Here is a 19982-nt window from a genome sequence, read left to right on the forward strand (position 1 = left end):
CTTCATCCACAACCTCTACCCTTTATCTTGCCGTTATTCTAACCCCAGACTGGCTGCTGCCCTGGGCCCCACTGCAGAGATCCCGCCCTTCCCATGGTGAAAATGAGCCACTTCTTGGGGGAACAGAAGACAACCCCGGTGAAAACAGAGGTGCCACAGGGCAGAAGAAGGGGGACCCCCTTCCGGGGCATGAGGCAGGGGGTCAGCAGCTGAGGGCCCATGTCTTCCAGGTGAACCCCACGGCTGAGTGAGCACCCCACCCCAGCATGGTCCAGGCCCACGGGAGGGCACTCCAGAGCACAGCCGCCGACTGCGTCTTTGGGGGGCAGCCATGACCCAGCCTCCGCCCGCCAAAGCACCAGCCAAGAAACATGTGCGGCTGCAGGAGAGGTGAGATCCTTCCTGGGGGAGAAGGCCTTCCTAGCCCTGTGCCCTACTCTGCCCTTCCCTTCCCTCCATCTGTCCCTTCAGCTCCGCCAGCTGAGCCCAGAGGGCACTCAGTTGTTGGCTCCAATCTGGAAAGGAAATCGCATGCGCTCATTTGCGTGCTATTTGCATGTCTGGGGCACAGTTTTATGTCAAGACCGAGCCTGCTATCCAAGCCCCAGATTGGGTTGAGCAGCCCCTCTGGCAAGGCCAGGGACCCTCTTGGTGCTGGATGTGGGTCTAAGCCTTAGAAGCTGAGTTGGGAGTGGGAAGAACTGGGCAGCTGCAGAGGGCAGTTAGGTTCAACATTGAAGTGTTGCATGAGCAGCTAACCAGGAGAGGAGGGCAGAGGCCCGAGCCCTTGAATGCACTGGGCCTCTGGGTCAAGTAAAAGACATCAGATGCACCCGATAACAATAATAACAGGAAGGAGAGCAAATATGATTGGGCGCTCACAAGGCACGGGTGGGCTGTGCCTGCAGGCGGGGCTCCAACGTGGCTCTGATACTGGATGTGCAGTCCCTGGGGGCCGTGGAGCCTATCTGCTCAGTGAACACACCCCGGGAGGTCACCCTACACTTTCTGCGCACTGCTGGACACCCCCTTACCCGCTGGGCCCTGCAGCACCAGCCCCCTAGCCCTAAGCAACTGGAGGAGGAATTCCTGGTAAGAACTTGGGGTCCCCTCTGAGAACCCATGGCACCACTCTCTCATGGGCACCCCGGCTCGGGGGAGGAGGTTGCCCCCATGCTTCCCTTCTGCCTGCTGCCCCATCCAGACCTACATGCGAATGCCAGGAAGGAACGGGCAGGGCCCCAACTCAACCAGAAAAGGGGAGAAGGGGGGAAAGGAGGGCTGGGAAGGGATATTGGCTGTTCACTCGTTTCCTCCCACTGCCAGAAGATCCCCTCGAACTTTGTCAACCCTGAGGACCTGGATATCCCCGGCCATGCCTCCAAGGACCGGTATAAGACCATCTTACCAAGTAAGGACTGCGGCTGGGATCAAGGGAGGTGGGCACTGTCTCCGGGGCTGGAGAATTCAAAAGGCAAGCTATATGGCCTCAGCCACGGGAAGGACTACCTTTCTTGGAACATCTTTCAGCAGTTGAGTTGGGGTCCTGTCTGGGAAAGAGGAGGTAATAATCGTTAACGACAATAATAATACAAGAACAAAGATTTGCTGATGCCTCCTTTGGGCTAGGCACTGCTCTGAGTCCTTTATATAAACTCATTCCTCACCATAACCCAATGGACTTGATACTATACTATTATTATCCCCGTTTTACAAATGAGGAAACTGAGGCACAGAGAAGTTGCATAACTTGCCCAAGGTCACACAGCTAGTTGCACCAGACCTTCTTCTTCCTCCTTCTCCCTTCATGTGGGAAAAGCCAAGCAAAGGCTTGCGGTAGAAGAGGCCCCTTCAGGATAGCAACCAGAGAGAGAGAGAGAGATAGAGAACTTCGAGAAACTCAGATCAGAGGCAGGGCAGTAACTGGCAAGAAAACAGCGACCTGGTTTGGGAGGGAGGACACCAGGCTGCAAGGGGTTGACCCTGCAGGCGCCTCCTATTTGTCGGAGGCAGGCACGACCTCTGACTGCAAGCCCCATGTGGTCTCTCCCTTACTCCGTATCCCACCACCTCGTCCCCAGGCAGCCATCTCTGGCCAACCCACCTTCAACCAGTCCCGAGGACTTTACGTGGTCTGGGCACACGGCTCCTGCCTCTGCGAAGCCTGCCAGCGCAGCCCCCAGCGTGCCCTCTGACTGCATGGGCAGGTCAAGCGGCCGTTAGCACTCATCAAAGTCAGGCAGGAAGCAGCCCTGACTCTTGGCCTAATTCAAACCACCAGAGTGGGGAGAGTTCCCTCTGCTTGAGATGTCCCTGTCCCCACGGGTACCCTCTGTCCAGAGCCAGGCTGGCTCAGGGAGAACGAGTGTCTCCTCTCCTTTCCCCACAAGCTACCTTCTTCATCCCTGCTTGGGTTTGATTGGAAAAACCCCTCCACCCTATAGGGAGGGCCAGTACAACCAGTGGGTAAAGGGCCAAGCAAAACGGGGTTCTAGTCCCATTTCACCACTGTGTGATCCTGGACAAGTAACTTAACTCTTCTGAATCCTATTTTCACAATCAGAAAAACAAAATTCTTCCTCCACATCTCGTTTTCTATTCCTCTTGCTACAATCCTATTTAACACCCTTTTGATCTCAAGGCTGGGACAATAACCTCCCATCGGTCTCTCCTGCTCCATGCCCTTCCCTCTCCAGTCTGTCCTATGCAGCACCACCCAATTAACCTTTCCCAATTATTGCTTTGATCATGTCACTCTGCTGCTCAAAGACATTCTGTGGCTCCTTATTGTCTACATATAAAATAATTTGGTGGGTATTGGGCCCCCTTTTAGAGCCAGGCACCGTGGCAGCACTAGAACTGCCCTCTTTCTGATCATGCTGGTGTCTGTGTACTTTCGACTTTTGACCTCTGACCTCTGCTGATCTTTATTTACTTCCTAGATCCCCAGAGCCGTGTCTGTCTCGGCCGGGCGCAGAGCCAAGAGGACGGGGACTACATCAACGCCAATTACATCCGAGTGAGTGGTCTGACCATGGCGGCAGTGGGGGGCTCCGGGGCACCCGCATGCGAAGATGCCTCAGAGAACACCTTTAGCTGTGGCTGGGCAGCTCAGAAGCCCCCTGCCCTGACTCCCCGCTGCCGTAGCCCTGCCAACCTGGGAAACCAGAAGAGGCCCCAAGACCCCAATGCAGAAAGAGAAGCGACCGCCAAGGCTCCTTACCCGCCCTATCAGCCCATCCCTGCCGCGGCCAAACCTCTAAACCTGGCAGGAAGTTGCTGTTGAACCCAATCCCCAGCTTCTTGAGGGCTAACGGCTTCTGAGGTCTGCATGGGAGGTGCTGGCACAAATGGGAGCTCGCAGCCGTCTCCCTGTCCTCTCTGTCTCTAGCCTTAACTGCCCCTCTGGAGCCCCTCTTTGGGTAGATGGGTTGATTGACGTCAGGCCATAAGAACCCGGAGGTAAGGTGGGCTCTTGACCCCTCTTGCCGGCTCTAGCAGCTTAAGGAGCTGTCACAGCACCGCCCTCTGGTGGTTCAAGTGGGTAGAACAGCGGTCAGGAGTGCAGAGAAGTGAAAAGCTGTGAGCCAGGCACTGTGGGGAAACCTGGTCCCCCAGCAGAACCCAAGTGCACAGCGGTCTGGATTTTACCAGCAGCTCGAGGAGCGGGAAGCTGAGGGTCCTGAATGGGAGAGAGAAGGGCTACATTTTGCTACTAAAAATATAAAAGTAGCAGTAAGAGTGAAACATGCAACAAATATTATTGAACATTGATTCTGTGCTGCTATTCTGTGTGAGCAGAAAGCAGCAGGAGAGGAAGCGAACAAACACTGAATACATTTTTCTAAGTTTAATCTGCACTACGCTCCTGTGAGGTAGATATTATTATGCCCAATTTACAGAGAAGAAAACGGAGGTTTGCAGAGCCTAGGTCACTTGTTTATAGCCACATCGGTGGTAAGCAGCAGAACAGGGATTTGAACTCAGATGTTCCTCATTCTGAAGCCTGTGTCCTCTTCACCACATGGTTGCTGGGTGTGTGCATTTGGGCATGTGTGTGTGCATGTGTGTGTGTGCCTGTTCACTGTCTTCAGCGTGATCTGAGGAACCGCAGAGTCTGGGATTTCCCCAGAGCTCCACTCCCACTCTCTCCCCACCCCATCTCATGTGCATCCCCCCCCCCCCCAGGGCTACGACGGGCAGGAGAAGGTCTACATTGCGACCCAGGGCCCCATGCCCAACACCGTGTCAGACTTCTGGGAGATGGTGTGGCAGGAAGAGGTGTCCGTCATTGTTATGCTCACTCAGCTCCAAGAGGGCAAAGAGGTAGGGAGTAGAGTCACAGCCCTTGGTGAACCCAGAAAGGGCTACACCCACTCCCACCACCCCCATACACCCGTACCCAGGGCAGCTTAGGACCAGGGCCTCACCCAGGAGTTGAGAACACCTATAGCCAGCCCCAGCTTGCACCTCTCACATACGCCCCATGGAGGCTGTCCGCCAGGTTGTGGGAGGGGGTGGGCACTTCGTCTGCAGGTGTCAAGCTCAACAGAGCCAGGTCCCAGTTGCTAACCCAGGCAGTGGCCCGCCCTTCCAATGGGGGTGGGAAGTGGGGGGGATGCCTCTCCCCTTTCTGTTGTCCTGCCCCTGCTCCAGCTGACAGATACTTCCCCCTTCTGACTCCCAGCTCGCTTCCTCCTAGAAATGTGTCCACTACTGGCCCACAGAGGAGGAAATCTATGGACCCTTCCGGCTCTGCACCCAGGAAGTGAAAGAGTGCCCAGAATACACTGTGCGGCAGCTCACCATCCAGGTACCACCCTCTGGGCCAGGCCTGATCTGCAGATAGGCTGGACCACCTCTGCATCTCCAGGTCTCAGACCCCACCTTCAGTGGGAGCCAAATGGCTTACTCATCTAAACCTTCTTGAACCCACATCTGAAATATATGCTTGAGGCACAGAAGAAAGAAAAACTTGGGCACTGTCCTCAGGGAGCCTCAAGTTTAGTAAGGTAAAGCCAACAAACCAAATAGAAACCAGCGGGAAGCACCATCCACCTATGCTGAATGGTCCAGGTGAGAGGAGGTGAGGATGGAATGGCAGAAGGAATGGCAGGAGGTCAAAAAGGATGTAGAACACATGTAAAAGTGCTTTTAAAATGCCTTCTATTACTATAAGGTGTTTTATACTTTCCAAGGCATTCATCTATCAACTCATGATCATCAAAGCATCCTGGGAAGTAAAACAGTAAGGTGTCACTGTCCCCATTTTCTAGGTGAAGAAAATGAAGTTAAGGGACTAGCACAGAGCCAGGACTCGAACTCAGGTCTCTCACTTCTCCCCAAACAATGCTCCCTTGCAGCATTTTGGAGGAGGGAGTAGCAGAGTTTGATGAACAGGAAAAGAGCTCACCTCACTTGTTCCTGAGTGATGAATTCCCCATGGGTAATTCTAGCCCTTGCCCTCCTCTGGCTCCAGAGAAGAAGGTGGGCAGTGTTCCCCACCCTGACCTGCTTCTCACACCTTGCCCCCATGCCAGCACCAGGAGGAGTGCCGGTCAGTGAAGCACGTGCTCTTCTCGGCCTGGCCCGACCACCAGACCCCAGAGTCTGCTGGGCCCCTGCTGCGCCTGGTGGCTGAGGTTGAGGAGAGCCCAGAGACAGGGGCCAACATGGGGCCCATCGTGGTCCACTGCAGGTACGTGGCCCGTCCCTCCATGGCAGCCCTATATGCCACCCACCCTTTCCCTTCCCATTTGGTCTCCCCTGGGAAGGGGTCTAAGCCAAACAGCCAGGCAGGCCCAGTTCTCCCTTGGACAGAAACCTCTAGGTCATTCGGCAAGTGCTGCATTCTTATCACCTCCTTTATGCAGCACCCAGATAGATATCTGGGCTGGACACCCAAGCACGACCCAGAGAGGGGATGGATGATCTGAGACTTCCTACTCTGCTGGGGGGAGGAGATAAACATGGAGCAGTTGGAGAACTTATTGATTCATTCAGCAAATATTGACCAAAAACTATTTCTTGTCAGGCACAGTGTTAGATGTTACGGAAACAGCTGTGAACAAAACAATTTTGTTTCTACCCTGATAGTTTACAGTCTGGTGGGAAAGACAGCAGATTAAACTATTAAATACAGCACAGTGTGATGAGAGCTATGATAGTGGTAGTATAGGGAGCACAGAACCAGGGAAACTAAACCAGACTTGGGCCAGAGTTTTTCCAGGAGAAAGGGCATCTAAGCTAAGCTAAGACCTGAAGGGTGAATTAGCCAAATGAAGAAGGGAAGAGGGAAGTGTTCCAGGAAGGTGAGTGTAATAGGCAGATGTTTCAGGCAGATGGGGTGCATGTGCAAAGGCCCTGAGATGAAAGAAAAAAAAATTCGTGCATTGCTCTGAGCAAGGTTAGACAGGTCACCTTGAGAGGGGGAGCACAATGAAAGATGAGGCTGGAAGATAAGTGAAGGCCAATTGAAGGGCCTTGAAGGACTGGCTGAGAAACTTGGATATGTCATTTTAAAAGAATGCTATGGCTCCAGAGTGAATTGGGCCAATGCAGGGTCAAGATTTAAAGCAAGGATACCATTTGGGAGTGCATATCCTAAATAAAACAACAGAGAGGCAAAAAAAATTCAGACAGAGGGGCTTAGGACCCCACCCCCACCCCCACCCCCCACAAGTGCTATCTGGGCATACCTTGGGAGGCCATTAGTGGCTTCTATCAAGGGCTCACACTGGAAAACTTCCTAAAGCAGGGCAGGCCTGAGAGGGGGGGTGGGGTTGCAAGAAAGGCCAAGATGGAGCTGAACAAAGAGAGAGGAACTGTGAGAAGGAACAGAGATGGGAAATAGGGGCTGAGCATCGAGGCTGTGGACGGTGAGTGTGAGCTGGGAGGAAGTCATGATTAGACAAGGAGAACTAAAGGGGTCAGCAAGCCCACAAGTGGGAGACTGTCAGTTGGAAATCACTGTGGGCTGCTGAGCAAAGAGAGGGACAGGAGGGTAATCTGGAATAGGCTTCGAATGAGGCTAGCAAGAAATGTAAACTCCTCTAGCGCCAGCTATCACCGGCCTCCAAGGGCCCCCAAGGGAGCCAGAAATCTGCAAGATATGGCTGCCTTCCTCCATTGTCATGCCACCACTGCCAAAACAGAGCGCCCTCAGTTCCCACTGCTTTCTTGGGGCCTGCTCACCTGGCCTCCATGTCCCCTGACCTCCTGTGACCTCCCCGTCCCCTCCCTGGCTATGTCCAGTGCAGGAATTGGCCGGACTGGCTGCTTCATCGCCACTCGAATTGGCTGTCAACAGCTGAAGGCCCGAGGAGAAGTGGACATTCTGGGTATCGTGTGCCAACTGCGGCTGGACAGGTGGGTCCATGGATGTAGACAGGACCAACAATAACAAGTGGCGTAGGTGCCTCCTAGGAGCTCCTACATACAGATGCATCACCACCAGGTACTTCCTGCAGGAAAGGAAGGGACCCCTTTTGCCAAAGAGCTGTTTATTTTTCAACTAACACCCGGGAAAGAATAATCTCCAACAGGAGCTTTAGCTCAGGGCCTAGAATTAAATAGGCTACTCTCTGGATTTTCCCTGAACCTTCAATCTTTTTTCCTTTTTCTTTCTAAGTTTCCTACCTAGGGAAAAGTTGGGGGAATAGGGTGTGGTTGGTTGTAGATCTTAGGCAGCCACAAGAAATGGACAAAAGATCATTGGGTTTAGAGACAGAGGCCCAGGGTTCAAATTCTGACTCGTATCTCACTGAGTTGTCACTGTGCTTCTCTGGGCTCCTATTTCTTTATCTAGAGAGAGATAAAAACCCCTTCCCCAGATAGCTGTTGTATGGAGTGTAACTTATGTGAGAGTGTTTTGGAAAATGGAAACTACTATATAACTATACAGAGTCACTATTTTGACTTTTAAGAGAATTTGAAAGAGGAAAACTTGGGGCTCAGGAAAAGTTCCAGCCCAGCCCGAGGAATCAGCAGCCTGGTCCTGTCCCAGGAACTGAGAGGATCAAGGAGGACTCAGTGTCGGGGTGGGGGCACCTCCTCCTCGACACCTGGCCCCAGGGCTCAGCCCTCACTAAGAGGCTAAGGGGCTTCTCTCATGGGGAGACACCCGAGGGGCAGCAAGAAGGAGTAAGGAGTAGAGAGGATAAAGAAATATAAAGGCTTTGACCTTGTCTCTGAGAAAGTCAGCACTTCTCCACATAGGACCCACTAGGATTACAAGGATGCTTGCCCTGAGCCATCGGCAGGCTCCCAGCCCCCTCACCCATGGCCTGTGTGCTTCTCCTTGCAGAGGGGGGATGATCCAGACCACGGAGCAATACCAGTTCCTGCACCACACTCTGGCCCTTTACGCAGCCCAGCTGCCCGAGGAGCCCAGCCCCTGACCCTGCCGCCGCCTGCCAGCCCAGGTGCCAACCTCCCCTCCAGCCAGGGAAGGTGGGCGAAGTGGTCTGGGGGTACTCCCTTGGGGGTGGGTTGGGGAACGGGTGCTTCCTTAGTGAGTTCTGGGGGTCACAGGAAGCTGCTTCAGCAAGGATGAGGGAATGGACTCCAGATCTTCACCACTGGCCATGCCTCTGTTTCCTCTAGTGCCCCCAAAGGGACAATGGGGGGAACTCCTGCATCCCTCTGAACTTAAAGATAGGGGCTGGCACTTACGACAGACCAGCTGTCCTGGACTTCTCCAAAACGCTCTTTGGGCACTTCCGACTCCTCGTCTATGACATGGACATCAAGTGTTTCGCTGTCATAATGGGAAAGCAACAGAAAAGTTCCTAGTAATCATTCCAGCCACATCCCCTCCACATCCTAGGGCTGGCTAGAGAGTGATTCCAAGATCATCATCGTCGTCTCAGGCTCTACCCAAGCACAGGCCAGATGTAAGAGCTGGGGAAAGTCTGGCCCTGACCTCAGTCAAGTTCTCAACATCTTAGCAGGGACTCCCTGCTCCTCCCACCACAAATCTGTGAGGGCTGGACACCCCCCAAAGAGAATAAAGCCTTAGATTACTCCTGCTTCTACACGTGTCCTGGAAACAGACTATAAGAGCAGGAAGGCCAAATAACTGAACTCTCTAGAAGAGGGAAAGTGTGGGGACCTCTCTGAGGCCCAAAGGACTGCTCTTACCTCCACAATTACCAGGTACTCACCCCAGCTACACCCTAGGGAGACTCTAGCATCCTCTGCCTTGCTTTGATGACCTCAGGAGATACCTGGGTACCCAGGAGAGAAGAGGAGATAAAGAGCTCAGCCCAATTCTAGACAGCCAGGACCAGCCCCCCACCGTCCTTTACCTGCTGCATTTCTGAGTACACCTGGAGAGCTTGGTCATTTCTATAAACAACCTAAAGTTATAACCACTCCTTGTACACAGGGGGCTCAGAACAAACTGGTACCCCACCCAACACACCCCAGAGAACTAACTCTCCTCATCCATCTCCGCATCAACATGACTTCCAGAGCACCTCACCTCTATCTCAGGGCAGAACTCGACACTCCAGGAAGGCATCCAAACCCTTTGCCCTTCTTGAATCTGAGATGGGCTGCCTCTGGGGAAGAAGGTAAAGAGCCACTTCTCCTGGCACACAGCCACAGGCATTTGACTTTGCTGATACCAGTTCTCTTTGGAAACTCACAAGGAGCTGGATCCTGGAGAACAGCAGGACCTCTTCATTCATGACATCTTTTCTGGAGAACATGCAGTGTTTAAACTGAGGTTAATTTTCTTAATGCCTCTGTTTGGCCTTACTGAGGACCTCCTCCTTCCTCACAGCCCCGGGAATAGAGTAGCTGCACTTCCATCTTTTCTAACCCCTGTGAGGGGCACTGCATGTGCCGGTGAAGCGGGGTGGAGGGCTCTCAAGTGCCTGACCTTGCCAGAGGGCAGCAGCTGCACAGCCCCATGGGCTCCCCTCCCTGGTGCTGTTGCCCAACCCTGTCCCAGAACTTAGAGGGCACACGCTCTGGAAAAGTAACTAAGTGGGAAAATAAAGACTTCGTGGATGACAGCTTCATTCCTTCTTTCCATCTTCCTTTCAGGCCTCTGGGGCTTCTTTATAGCACTAGAGAGAGTAAGAATCCATAGCCCAGGAACAGGATGCAGATTTTTATCCCTGGGATATATACTTTCCTAGCACTTTCAGGGACCCATAAAACAAACTGGAGTCAATTTAGGAAACAAGACAGAGGTACACCCAGGAGCTGAAGAGGGACGTCTAAAGAGTAGAGGCTATGGGCAGTTCACGCTTAATGGGTACTTCATGCTTAATGGGTACAGAGCTTCTACTGGGGGTGATAGAAAAGTTTTGATAATGGATGGTGATGACGGTAGCACAACATTGTGAATGTAACTAAACCACTGAGATGTATACTCGAAATGGCTAAAATGGGAAATTTTGTGTTGTACATATGTTACCACAATTTAAAAAAAAAAATTGTTTTTAATGACTAGAAGCTAGAAAGATGGCGCTCAGGGAACTAGAATATGATGTTGGCCCAAGACTCTGTGATATCTTCACTTTGGCAACTATCTGATCACTTGGGACCATCTACTCTTGCTTAGGTTTGACAGATACGGTCAATGTGAATATTTACTCCTTTTGACTCAAACAATAGACTACATGTGAATATATTTGGATACCACACCAAAGGACCACTGGGGACTGCCCTGAAGCCTGGGGCCTGCGGAGTACAGCCAGCCCTGGTGGTGCCCGCTGACTGAGCAAGCCCTTGGGTCCTGCCAGGCTGCAGACAGGATCTCGGCAGGCCCTCCACCACGCATTGTCAGTTCTCCTGAAGATAACTATGGTTTCACCAAAACAGGCCAACATTTTCCTTTCCCACATATCTTCCTCACCGGAAATCCCTTGCCAGAATTTGATCTGTTCCAGTACCATGGTGATACTAGCAAAAAAAAAAAAAAAAAAAAAAAGATCAGCATCAACTTCAAACATCTCTTTCATAGTGGGCCAGACACTTCCTAAGCAAGTTGTCTGGGTAAACTGCCATTAACAAAACAAGATGGCGTATTGAAAGACCCAAATCCCCTCCTCACTCTCCTCTGGGCACATTTTAGGGAAGATGGGACTCAGTACCCAGGGATGCTCAGAGGCAAGGTTCAGGGAATAAAAAGACTCCATTTGCTTCCCTTGCATAGAAACTTCAATTTCATGTCCTGGAAAGTGGGTGAACCATCATTCTTCAACCTGGAAATGCTGAGGGTGGGACTTCACCCACCTCGAGCTACTACAGTTTTAGGAAGGAAGGGGCTGCGAGCCAGGGCGCGGCAGCGCGGGAAGGGGGAAAAGATAAAACCAGACCCCTTTCCTAAAGTGCTCCTCTAAGCCGGCTGCTGGTCAGCCTCCACCCCTTAAGCCCGCGGGTTCCCCGCCCACCCCAACCGCTGGCGCCCACCCCTGGCTGGGAGCGAGGGAGGAGCGCGCTCTCGGGTGCGAGCAGGACACGGCCCGGCCGCACGGGAGGGCGGCGACGGCGGCGAAGGAGGAGGGCGCTGAAGCCACACCCATCGGCGAGCGGATCCGGGGGCAGCGAGTCGTCAGCCGCCGCGCTCGAACCGCCGCCCGCACCGAGCAGCGGGACCCGGGCCGCACCGGGGAGGGGCCGCTCCGGGCCGCAGCGCGAGGGCAGCGAGGGGCGGCGGGGACCCGGCACCGGGCGGGGCAGGCGGCAGCGACCATGATCGCTTTGTTCAACAAGCTGCTGGACTGGTTCAAGGCCCTGTTCTGGAAGGAGGAGATGGAGCTCACGCTGGTCGGGCTGCAGTACTCGGGCAAGACCACCTTCGTCAACGTGATCGCGGTAGGAGGGCTCGGGGCGTGCGCCCAGGGCCAGGCCTGTCCCAGGCAGCGCCGCGCCGGGATGAGCCGGGGTCGCCGCCTGGCATGGCCGGGCACGGCCGGGCGCTGGGCGGGGGAGGAGCGGGCCCCCGAGCGCTTGGGGCCTAGCACGGCCCGTGAGGAGCCCCGGAAGCGCGCGACCCGCTCTCCCGGCCGGGATGGCACGTCTAGGGGCGGGAATGGGGCTGACGAGGAGCTAGGGCTGGTGCCCCAGGGCCGGTCGGCACCCAAGGGGTCACGGGGCAGGAGGCACCCGCTGCCCCTGAGACAGGCCCCCTCCCGCCAATGACGGGGCGAAAGTGCCGGGTCCTTCCCGCCCCACCGTGAGGAGGGTCACGGGGCGAGGCCGCTGGGGCAGCTTGGAGTGGGGCCTGGCAAGCCCTGCCCCACCCTGTGGGCTTAACCCCACCTTGCCGGAAGAGGAAGCGCCGGTCCTATTGAGGGGGAGGGGAGGTATCCCCTCGGGGCGGGGTAGGGGGGGCAGGGTCAGCTGGGGTCCTTGGCTCAGGCCCAGACCCCTCCCCTGGAACTTCAGCCGACCAGAGGTGCCTAGTTGGGGGTCCAGGGAGAATGGCATCATAAAGGGAGTTTGGGGTCTCTGCCTGACTCACAAGTTGCAGGAGGAGGTGCCCTGGACCAGAGAGGATGAGTTGGAGGGACACTGCCCACTCTGAGGACATGGGAGAGACTCTGAGAGCTTTGGATGATCAGGGCTAGGGTGGGGGTTGTAATGGAGTCTTTCAGTGCCAGGAGAGTGGTGGGGAAGGAGTTAAAATCTAAAAAAAAAAAGAAGAAAGGGGAAGATGAGCTCTATGGGTGTGTGAGCTGAGGCTGCAGTAATGGCTGCTGCCTGTATCTCAGAGCCTGGCTGGACTGGCTTGTGGGGCAGAAAGAGGAAGGCATGGGATAGGGACCTGGGCCCAGTCCCAAAGCTGGGGTTTCGAGAATTGGGGGTTGGCCAGAGATGCTGATGAGATAGATCAGCAAAGAAGTGTGGCCAGCCAGCCCAGGTACCTCCACACCTGCCGCTGTTGTTGCACAGCCTGGTAGAAGATAGGCACCTCCCTCATAGGTCTCAGCATCCCAGAAGAGAGTGTTCCAGGGAGAGGATGTCACCACGTTGGACCGGAAGGCTAGAGGGGCAGGGATTCATGGTCATAGGATCGGACCCTGCTTCCTTTCCCAAACATGCTCTGCAAATGACCTCTGCCCCTGCCAGCCTCTCCCAGCACCTCATCTGGTAGGACAGGATCTTTCGGCTGATGCTGGTGTTTCAGGCACAATGATTTTCTGAGCTAACACGTGCCCCTGGGCTCCTGACTGCTTAGACTTTGCCCCTAGGGTCAGAGACCCCCTTGTTAGACTTGGCATTGACTGGAGCTCTTGGGTCCCAGAGCAGGAACACACCACCTGGACTTCAAGCCTGGCTCTGCAGGCCTGGGTGGCTTGGCTTGTAGGCGTTTCGATCGGGGAGGTGTCCCTGAGGTAGGGCCTAGAGGAGAAAGGAGTTGCTGCCTAGGTGTCACCTCCAGCCCCCAGGGAAGCATTCCTAATGGGCATTGTTGAAATGCTGCTGCTGGGTAGGGATCCACAAGTGTCCAGGTGGGTTCAGTTTCCTGGTCTGGAGGTTGTCCCTGGAGATGCCACCCTTTCCCTGGAGGGCCTCCCCTAGACCAGCATCTTACCAATAGTGGGACACTGTGGCAGGTCAGGAACAGAACCCGAGTCCCAGATTCCACTGCCAGAGTCAAGAGTTTCTGTGATATACAGGGAAGTTCCTCATCCTCACCCCGTGTGCTCCCCTTTCTGACATTACATTTGACACTTCAACTGGCACATCTTAGGAGAAAAGTGCAGGCAAAATTTTCTCTCTTTTAAGAGGCTTCCCAAGAAAAACCACCCCTGGGTGGGCTGCAGTTAGAGTCCTAGCATTTCTGCCCACTCCAAGTATAATCATTGTAGAGTGTCTTCCAGAAAGAAATGGAGAGTCCGAGCCCCTGGGCTTGTTCCCATGCCACCACTGAATTTCTGAACCACCTTCGCCTGTTCTTCTGGTCTCTGTGTGCCTCAGCTTTTTCCCCATTCATTTTTTTCTGCCCACTTTATGAGGTCTGGCTGTGAATAGAGATTGAGTCTAGTGGTTCTAGCTGCTCAGCAGGTAAATATGAACTGAAAAAAAAATTATATGGAGACGTCACAATGCTTAAAAGAGCCTCAAACTGATCCTTTGAGTCCTGAAAAAGTTGTGATGCTAGAAAAGGGGCATTTTGCCCAAGGGACGCGAGAGGGTCATTTTCAAATATTTAAAAGTGTAAAAGATTGTCCTCTAGAAGAACTAGTCGTGGGGTATACAAAGAGTGGAAGCTTTAAGAAGATGGATTTTTGACCCAATATAAAGAACCTTCAGATAGTTGGAACTGACCCAAGAGGGAATGAGCTAGAGGGGATTCAAATTTGAGCCCAGAGGTTGGACTAGATGACTTCCAACCATGCAGGAGGAGTGTGTGAGATCAGAAGGCATTAGCAGGGAAGTTGTCATAAACTGGTTCCAACTTAGCTCCACTTCACTGCTGAAAAGAAAATCTTGGTGCTAGGGAGCCTAACTCCCCGCATCTACCTTTGCCCAAGGTCACATTCTGCTAGGCTAGGCTTTTCATTTATTTGTGGGGCTTTGGGATCTTCTAGTTGCCAAAGAGCAAGGTTGGTTCCACATGCTATGTTGAAACCATTTCCAAGCACTTCGTGGGCCTTATTTGCCAGCCAATCCTTAAGAGACCAAACCCTTCTCACTCGCTTTACGGTGGGAAACCCTGTGGCCCAGAGAGGCTAATGTGTCTTTATCCAACCTCACCCATGATGAGTGATAAATAAGAACTGGGCTTCCTTCCTCAGACTTGATGTTCTCAATCAGCCTGGATGGGATTGATATTTGATAAAAGTTAGGGGCCTTTTCCCCAGAAAAGTGTACATTCAAATAAGAATTTGCACACACAAATTGTATGCAATTTCAGAGTGTTCTGGGAATCTGTGCAGCCCATAATATGTGGCCCCCGGTTAGGAACCTCTGTTCCATATTGTCACTGACATTGGTCCTGGATGCTCAGTTCTTCCATTATCCCAGAACCTTGGTGAATGGTTGTAGGTGATCCCTGCAGATAAAAGAGATACAGTGTCCCCTCATTCAGATGGATCTTCAGTGAGACTTGCAGGCTCTGAATTAGAAAAGATCATCTCCCACATCTTGGCCAATGGTCAGGGCCCCTGACCTCTTTGTATGACCTAAGGTAAATCATTCCTACCACCTGGTAGAAGAAAAGGGCATGGTAAAGGAACACTCTGTCATCCTCAGGTTCAAGGTCAAGTGGGCCTCTCTCTCCTGCTTCTGGGAGGGTAAGCAGAAGTGTCCTACATGTGAACACAGAAACGGCCTTGAAGAGAGTTTGGTTCTGGCCTTATTGAGGCCAGTGGCTAGTTGAGAACAATTTAGAGGGGAGAAATGAAAAATAAGTGTTTGAAAATGGGTTATGAGAAATTGAATTACTGTCAACTTCCAATTATTCAGCAAACATTTGTTGATGCCATTAATAAAGACCTGGTTCATCTCAAGAAGCACTCAGTCCAGTGAGGAGACTGATAAATAAACAGATACGAGTGTGGATTATCCATCCTAACAAGTGGAGTACACATCAACCAAAGCAGTGGATAATCTAGAAATTGCTTGGCATGTTTGCATTTGGTGCTGGGGGTGAGAGGAACATGACAGATTTACCTACCCAGGAAAGTTTGGCTTAAATATTTGCTACTAGTTTGAATACAAGTCGGCTTTCCTTGAGATTGCCCTTGACTGATAGACCACAATCCGTTTGGGGTTCTTTTGCTGGGAGGTAAGTATTCTTCCTGCCCGAGAGATCGCTGCTTCTGTTCTAACAGCAGAGATGTAGGTTGGACCTTAGGAAGAATTTTCTCTCAGTCCAGGTTGAAGGATGTTGAGATTGCCCAAGAAGAAGGGCCTCGTCACACATCTCCAGGCATGGGGTGGACACCTGGGTTGGTTATGGGCCAGGCCCGCCGGACAGCAGGCGGCTTTCAGGAGTGGCCTCTGTGTTACCCCAACTGAGAAATCTAAGAAGCTCTGGGCCTGTCTCCACCTTCTTCTTGCTGCCTCTTGGTCTGTGGCTGTCAGGGAGGGCACATCTGGGCCCTGTTTATTTTTGCACCTTTTCCAATCTGACTCTTCCTTCCAGTCAGGACAGTTCAATGAAGATATGATCCCCACTGTGGGATTCAACATGCGCAAAATCACCAAAGGGAATGTGACCATCAAGGTGAGTGATGGCAGGACTAAACTCTGGGCACGAGTTAAGGGGCCCCAGAGGACCGACCATGTGTATGTTGGAGTGGGGGCCCAGAAGGAGGTCGGGGGAGCAGTCTGAGGCTCCCAGGAGGAAAGCAGAGCCTTGGGTCTGATTGCTGAGGAGTTGAGGAAAGAGAGCAAAAGCCTTCTGAGGTAGTCAGAGGGAGATGGAGGGAGAGGAGGAGACCTGGAGGAAAACGGGAATCCCCAGGGTGGGGGTGAGGGGGATGGAGAGGAGGAGGGCATGGGAGGAGCAGGTACTTGGGAGCCATGAGGGGTCTTGGGTGCCTGCCTGCTGCTGAAGCCATCTCTCCCCCTTCTTCCTCAGCTCTGGGACATTGGGGGACAGCCCCGTTTCCGCAGCATGTGGGAGCGTTACTGCCGAGGCGTGAGTGCCATCGTGTAAGTAGCAGGGCAGGGGACCCCAGAACTCCTCAGCCTTACCTCCTTCTTCCCCCAGCCTTGCTCCCTGTAAGGACCTCAGAGGCACAGAATTGGATTAGCCATAATCCTTGGTCCATGACACACTGGCCTCGCACGGCCTGCCTTTATTTTGCTTGCTGCTTGTTTCTTACCTAATAAGTACCCTGGGCAGCCAGCTCCCAATCAGACACGTAGAGCATCCGTGAACCTGATGGACCTCCAAGTTCCTCCCCTTCTCCCTGCCTCCCCCCACCCCCTCCCCATGTCACCACTATTGTGATTGTGTGGCTTAAATGATTCATTTCCTTGCTTTTTAAAAAATATTAAAAAATAATTTGCCTGTGTGTATGTGTGTGTGTGCGTATGTATATATATATATATATATATATACACACACACACACACATATACCTATATACCTGTATATATAAAACCAAGCAATAGATTGTTAGTTTTCATTGTTTTCAAACCTTTAAACTTGATTTAAAAAAAAAAAAAAGAAGCGTCTTGCTGCAGGAGATCTTCTGGGACTTGCTTTTGCTTTTTTCACTCAATCTTATCTAGTCTTTTCCATGCAAACATAAGTGGGTCACTTTGGAAGGGATTTATGGCTAATCCTAACAAGCCCAAGCATTGCCACATGAGTGACAGCTTCCCCAGAAGTTGGACTTTGGAGCAAGGATAACAACAGGCCTCAGGAGCCACTGCAGCTTTTTACATCCATCGATTGTGAAAACATCCACTGAGCCCCTGCCTGAGCCAGGCCCAATGGCCCAGAGATGCAGAGGCAACCCAGCTAGAAGATACTTGTCAACCCCAATCAGCAGCTCCTTCTCATCCTTCCCACTTGCTGCCTGTGGTCTCGACATGCTTGTCCCTGCCCTGCCTCCCCCCAGGTACATGGTGGACGCTGCCGACCAGGAGAAGATTGAGGCGTCCAAGAATGAGCTCCACAACCTACTGGACAAACCCCAGCTGCAGGGCATCCCGGTCAGCGAGCTTAATGGAGGGGGAGGGGGAAGGAAGAGAGTTCATCTGGGAAGTCAGTGGGGGCAGGACTGGAAGACAGGTGAAGGCCAAGGCAGGTGAAGTGGGGGCTGACGGTGGGGACTCTGCAGAAGCCAGCTCACCAGGTAGACAGCTTGGGCACAGCTGCCCTAGACCTATTCCTTGTCCTCCCTTCTCATAGGTCTTAGTCCTGGGTAACAAGCGAGACCTCCCGGGAGCATTGGATGAGAAGGAGCTGATTGAGAAAATGTGAGTTTGGCGGCTCTTCTGTACACTTCCTCCCTGCACCCCGAATTCCCCACCCACCAGCCAGGAGGCAGGGCTTGTTGCTGTTCTCCTGTCCACCCCACGGTGGCAGCAGAGGCTCCCTTTCCTGGGTTCGGCCCTCCCCATGGCTTCCCCTTGAGCCAGGAATGGGCCCAGCCCTCCCCAGCCGCAGCCCCAGCCTCCCTGGGCAATCCTAGTCTCAGCAGGCTCTTCTCTGGTTTCCCCTACCAGGAATCTGTCTGCCATCCAAGACAGAGAGATCTGCTGCTACTCCATCTCCTGCAAAGAAAAGGACAACATCGGTGCGTGGGTTGGGGAGAGTTGCTGGCATTCTAGCGAGTCACCATAGGGAAGGCGGAGAGGCATTTCTGGGCTTTTGTTCGAGCATAGTGGCTCTCAAAAGGTTCTCACTCCACAGCTTTTCCTTTAAGACCAAAGCATTATGGATCCTCTGGAGTAGAACAGAGCCAGGAGGCCCAGATTCTTAGCCCAGCTCTGCTGTCAACTCATGATATGGTCTTGGGCAAATCACTTCCCTTTCTCTGGGCCTCACTTCCTACCTATAAATTTCAGGGGTCAGACCCCAGATGATTCCCAGACCCCTCAGCCTGTGACAACCGGTGGCTCTGTCTCTTTCCTGGTACTCAGACTCCGCTATCCCCCGATGTGGGCTGTTGGAGCTTCATGGCTCTGGGCTTTTGATATCCTTGGAGTTGATCTCTCTGCCTGCAGCGTTGGAAGCCCTGAGCTTACTGCCACTCCCCAGCACTTAAGGCCTGTAACCTTCTCTCTTGTCCCCACCCAGACATCACCCTACAGTGGCTTATTCAACACTCAAAGTCACGGAGAAGCTGAGACTGCAGCCCTTCCCCTTCGGAACAGGGACCCATCGTCATCCAAACCTGAAGCCGAGCTCCCCGCCCACCCTTGTCCCCCCCCCAAGCCCACCCCTCCTCACTCAGTGTGGTGTGGGGCCCTCTGGGGATGATCCCAGAGTCCTGTTCTGCTGAAGTTTGAACTCCTGTTTTTATTGTAAAATAAATTGCCCCCCCCCCCCATTCTGGACCCCTAACCTCTCGCCCTTCCCCTCTCTCCCTTTGTCCCTTTGCCTGGCCCTGCTTCTCTCCCCTCTCAACAGCCGGGGCCCCACAGCCCCCTGCCCTCCTCTGTCCCACCCCATCCTTCCCTTTTCAACACTCTTTGGTTATTGTCCTGTGTGTACAGTATATATATGTATATATATTTTAATTTTTTAATTTAAGCAAAGACTAAAATCAACCATTTGATGCTGCAGGGGCCAGTCAGAATCTGGGAGGGGGGCAATCTGGAGAGAAGGAAAGAGAGGCAGGGGTGGCCAGGCAGGTGCAGGTGACGAGAGGTGGGTGGCGGCTGGCACCTGGGGCAGGAACCAGCCTGGGCACTGGCGGTCGTCCCCACGTCCTGCCTTTTTCCACCTCTCAGTCTGGCTTGTCCCTGCAGTGCTTCAGTGCCATCGACTGGCAGCAGCCTCCAGGGGAGCCTCCTCTCTGCCCCGGTCGGGCCACCAGGCACAACCAGGTGCCAAAGACCACCAGGCCTAAGGGACAGGAGGCCTGTGCCCAGGCCGCCCCAGCAGCCCCCTCCCACCCTCCTGGCTCCCAGCTCCCGCCCCTATCCCAGGGTGCCCACCTCCACGGCCCACCTCATTTTCTGTTCTCATTTTTCAGAGTTGCACAAGGAGAGAACTCAGCATGGGGGGGGTTGGTTCTTTGGGTTTCTGTTTTCATTTGTCTATTTGTTTAATTTAATGATTTGTAAAGTGTTGTTCCTCTTCCTTTTTTACACTTTTCAGCTCATATTTAACCTCTGTTTGGAAAATGATCCTTGTAACTGTACATTTTTTTGCCTCCTAATAACAACAACAAAAATAAATTACCAATTTTGTGTTGGGGGAGTGTATGGTGCCAGTTATGTTTCCATCGACGGCGTGGAATGACTGGCAGCCCACGGGGACACCAGTGCTCCCCCGCACACTGGACCCAAACAGCCCCCTCAGAGCCACGCCCTCGGCGGGGGGAATG

General features: G+C 53.1%; 2 protein-coding genes across 2 annotated transcripts; both read left to right on the forward strand.

Annotated features, from left to right (window-relative positions):
• The first annotated feature begins 260 nt into the window (after positions 1–260).
• Positions 261–8730, forward strand: PTPN7 (protein tyrosine phosphatase non-receptor type 7). Its single transcript, XM_037825040.1, is given in 12 exon segments — positions 261–281; positions 283–321; positions 323–390; positions 909–1092; positions 1327–1411; positions 2943–3019; positions 4189–4326; positions 4703–4813; positions 5541–5698; positions 7255–7368; positions 8306–8451; positions 8605–8730. Coding segments are annotated over 11 exon segments (1083 nt in total). The 5' UTR covers positions 261–266; the 3' UTR covers positions 8400–8451; positions 8605–8730.
• Positions 8731–11538: 2808 nt separating this feature from the next.
• On the forward strand, positions 11539–18777 carry ARL8A (ADP ribosylation factor like GTPase 8A). The gene is made up of 7 exons (XM_037825041.1): positions 11539–11832; positions 16115–16195; positions 16553–16626; positions 17544–17637; positions 17837–17904; positions 18154–18224; positions 18728–18777. Exons 1-7 carry the CDS (start codon positions 11710–11712, stop codon positions 18775–18777), a joined length of 561 nt encoding a protein of 186 aa, XP_037680969.1. The 5' UTR covers positions 11539–11709.
• The last annotated feature ends 1205 nt before the right edge of the window (positions 18778–19982 follow it).

This window comes from Choloepus didactylus, chromosome 2 (assembly GCF_015220235.1).
Source record: "Choloepus didactylus isolate mChoDid1 chromosome 2, mChoDid1.pri, whole genome shotgun sequence".
Taxonomy (NCBI): domain Eukaryota; kingdom Metazoa; phylum Chordata; class Mammalia; order Pilosa; family Megalonychidae; genus Choloepus; species Choloepus didactylus.

Bases quoted from the DNA above. Each gene is read 5' to 3' on its own strand.
- ARL8A (XM_037825041.1), top strand. From the start codon at position 11,710: ATGATCGCTTTGTTCAACAAGCTGCTGGACTGGTTCAAGGCCCTGTTC. The intron at 16,196-16,552 runs GTGAGTGATGGC...CTTCTTCCTCAG, and splicing joins AAGGGAATGTGACCATCAAG to CTCTGGGACATTGGGGGACA. The intron at 17,638-17,836 runs GTCAGCGAGCTT...CCCTTCTCATAG, and splicing joins CCCAGCTGCAGGGCATCCCG to GTCTTAGTCCTGGGTAACAA.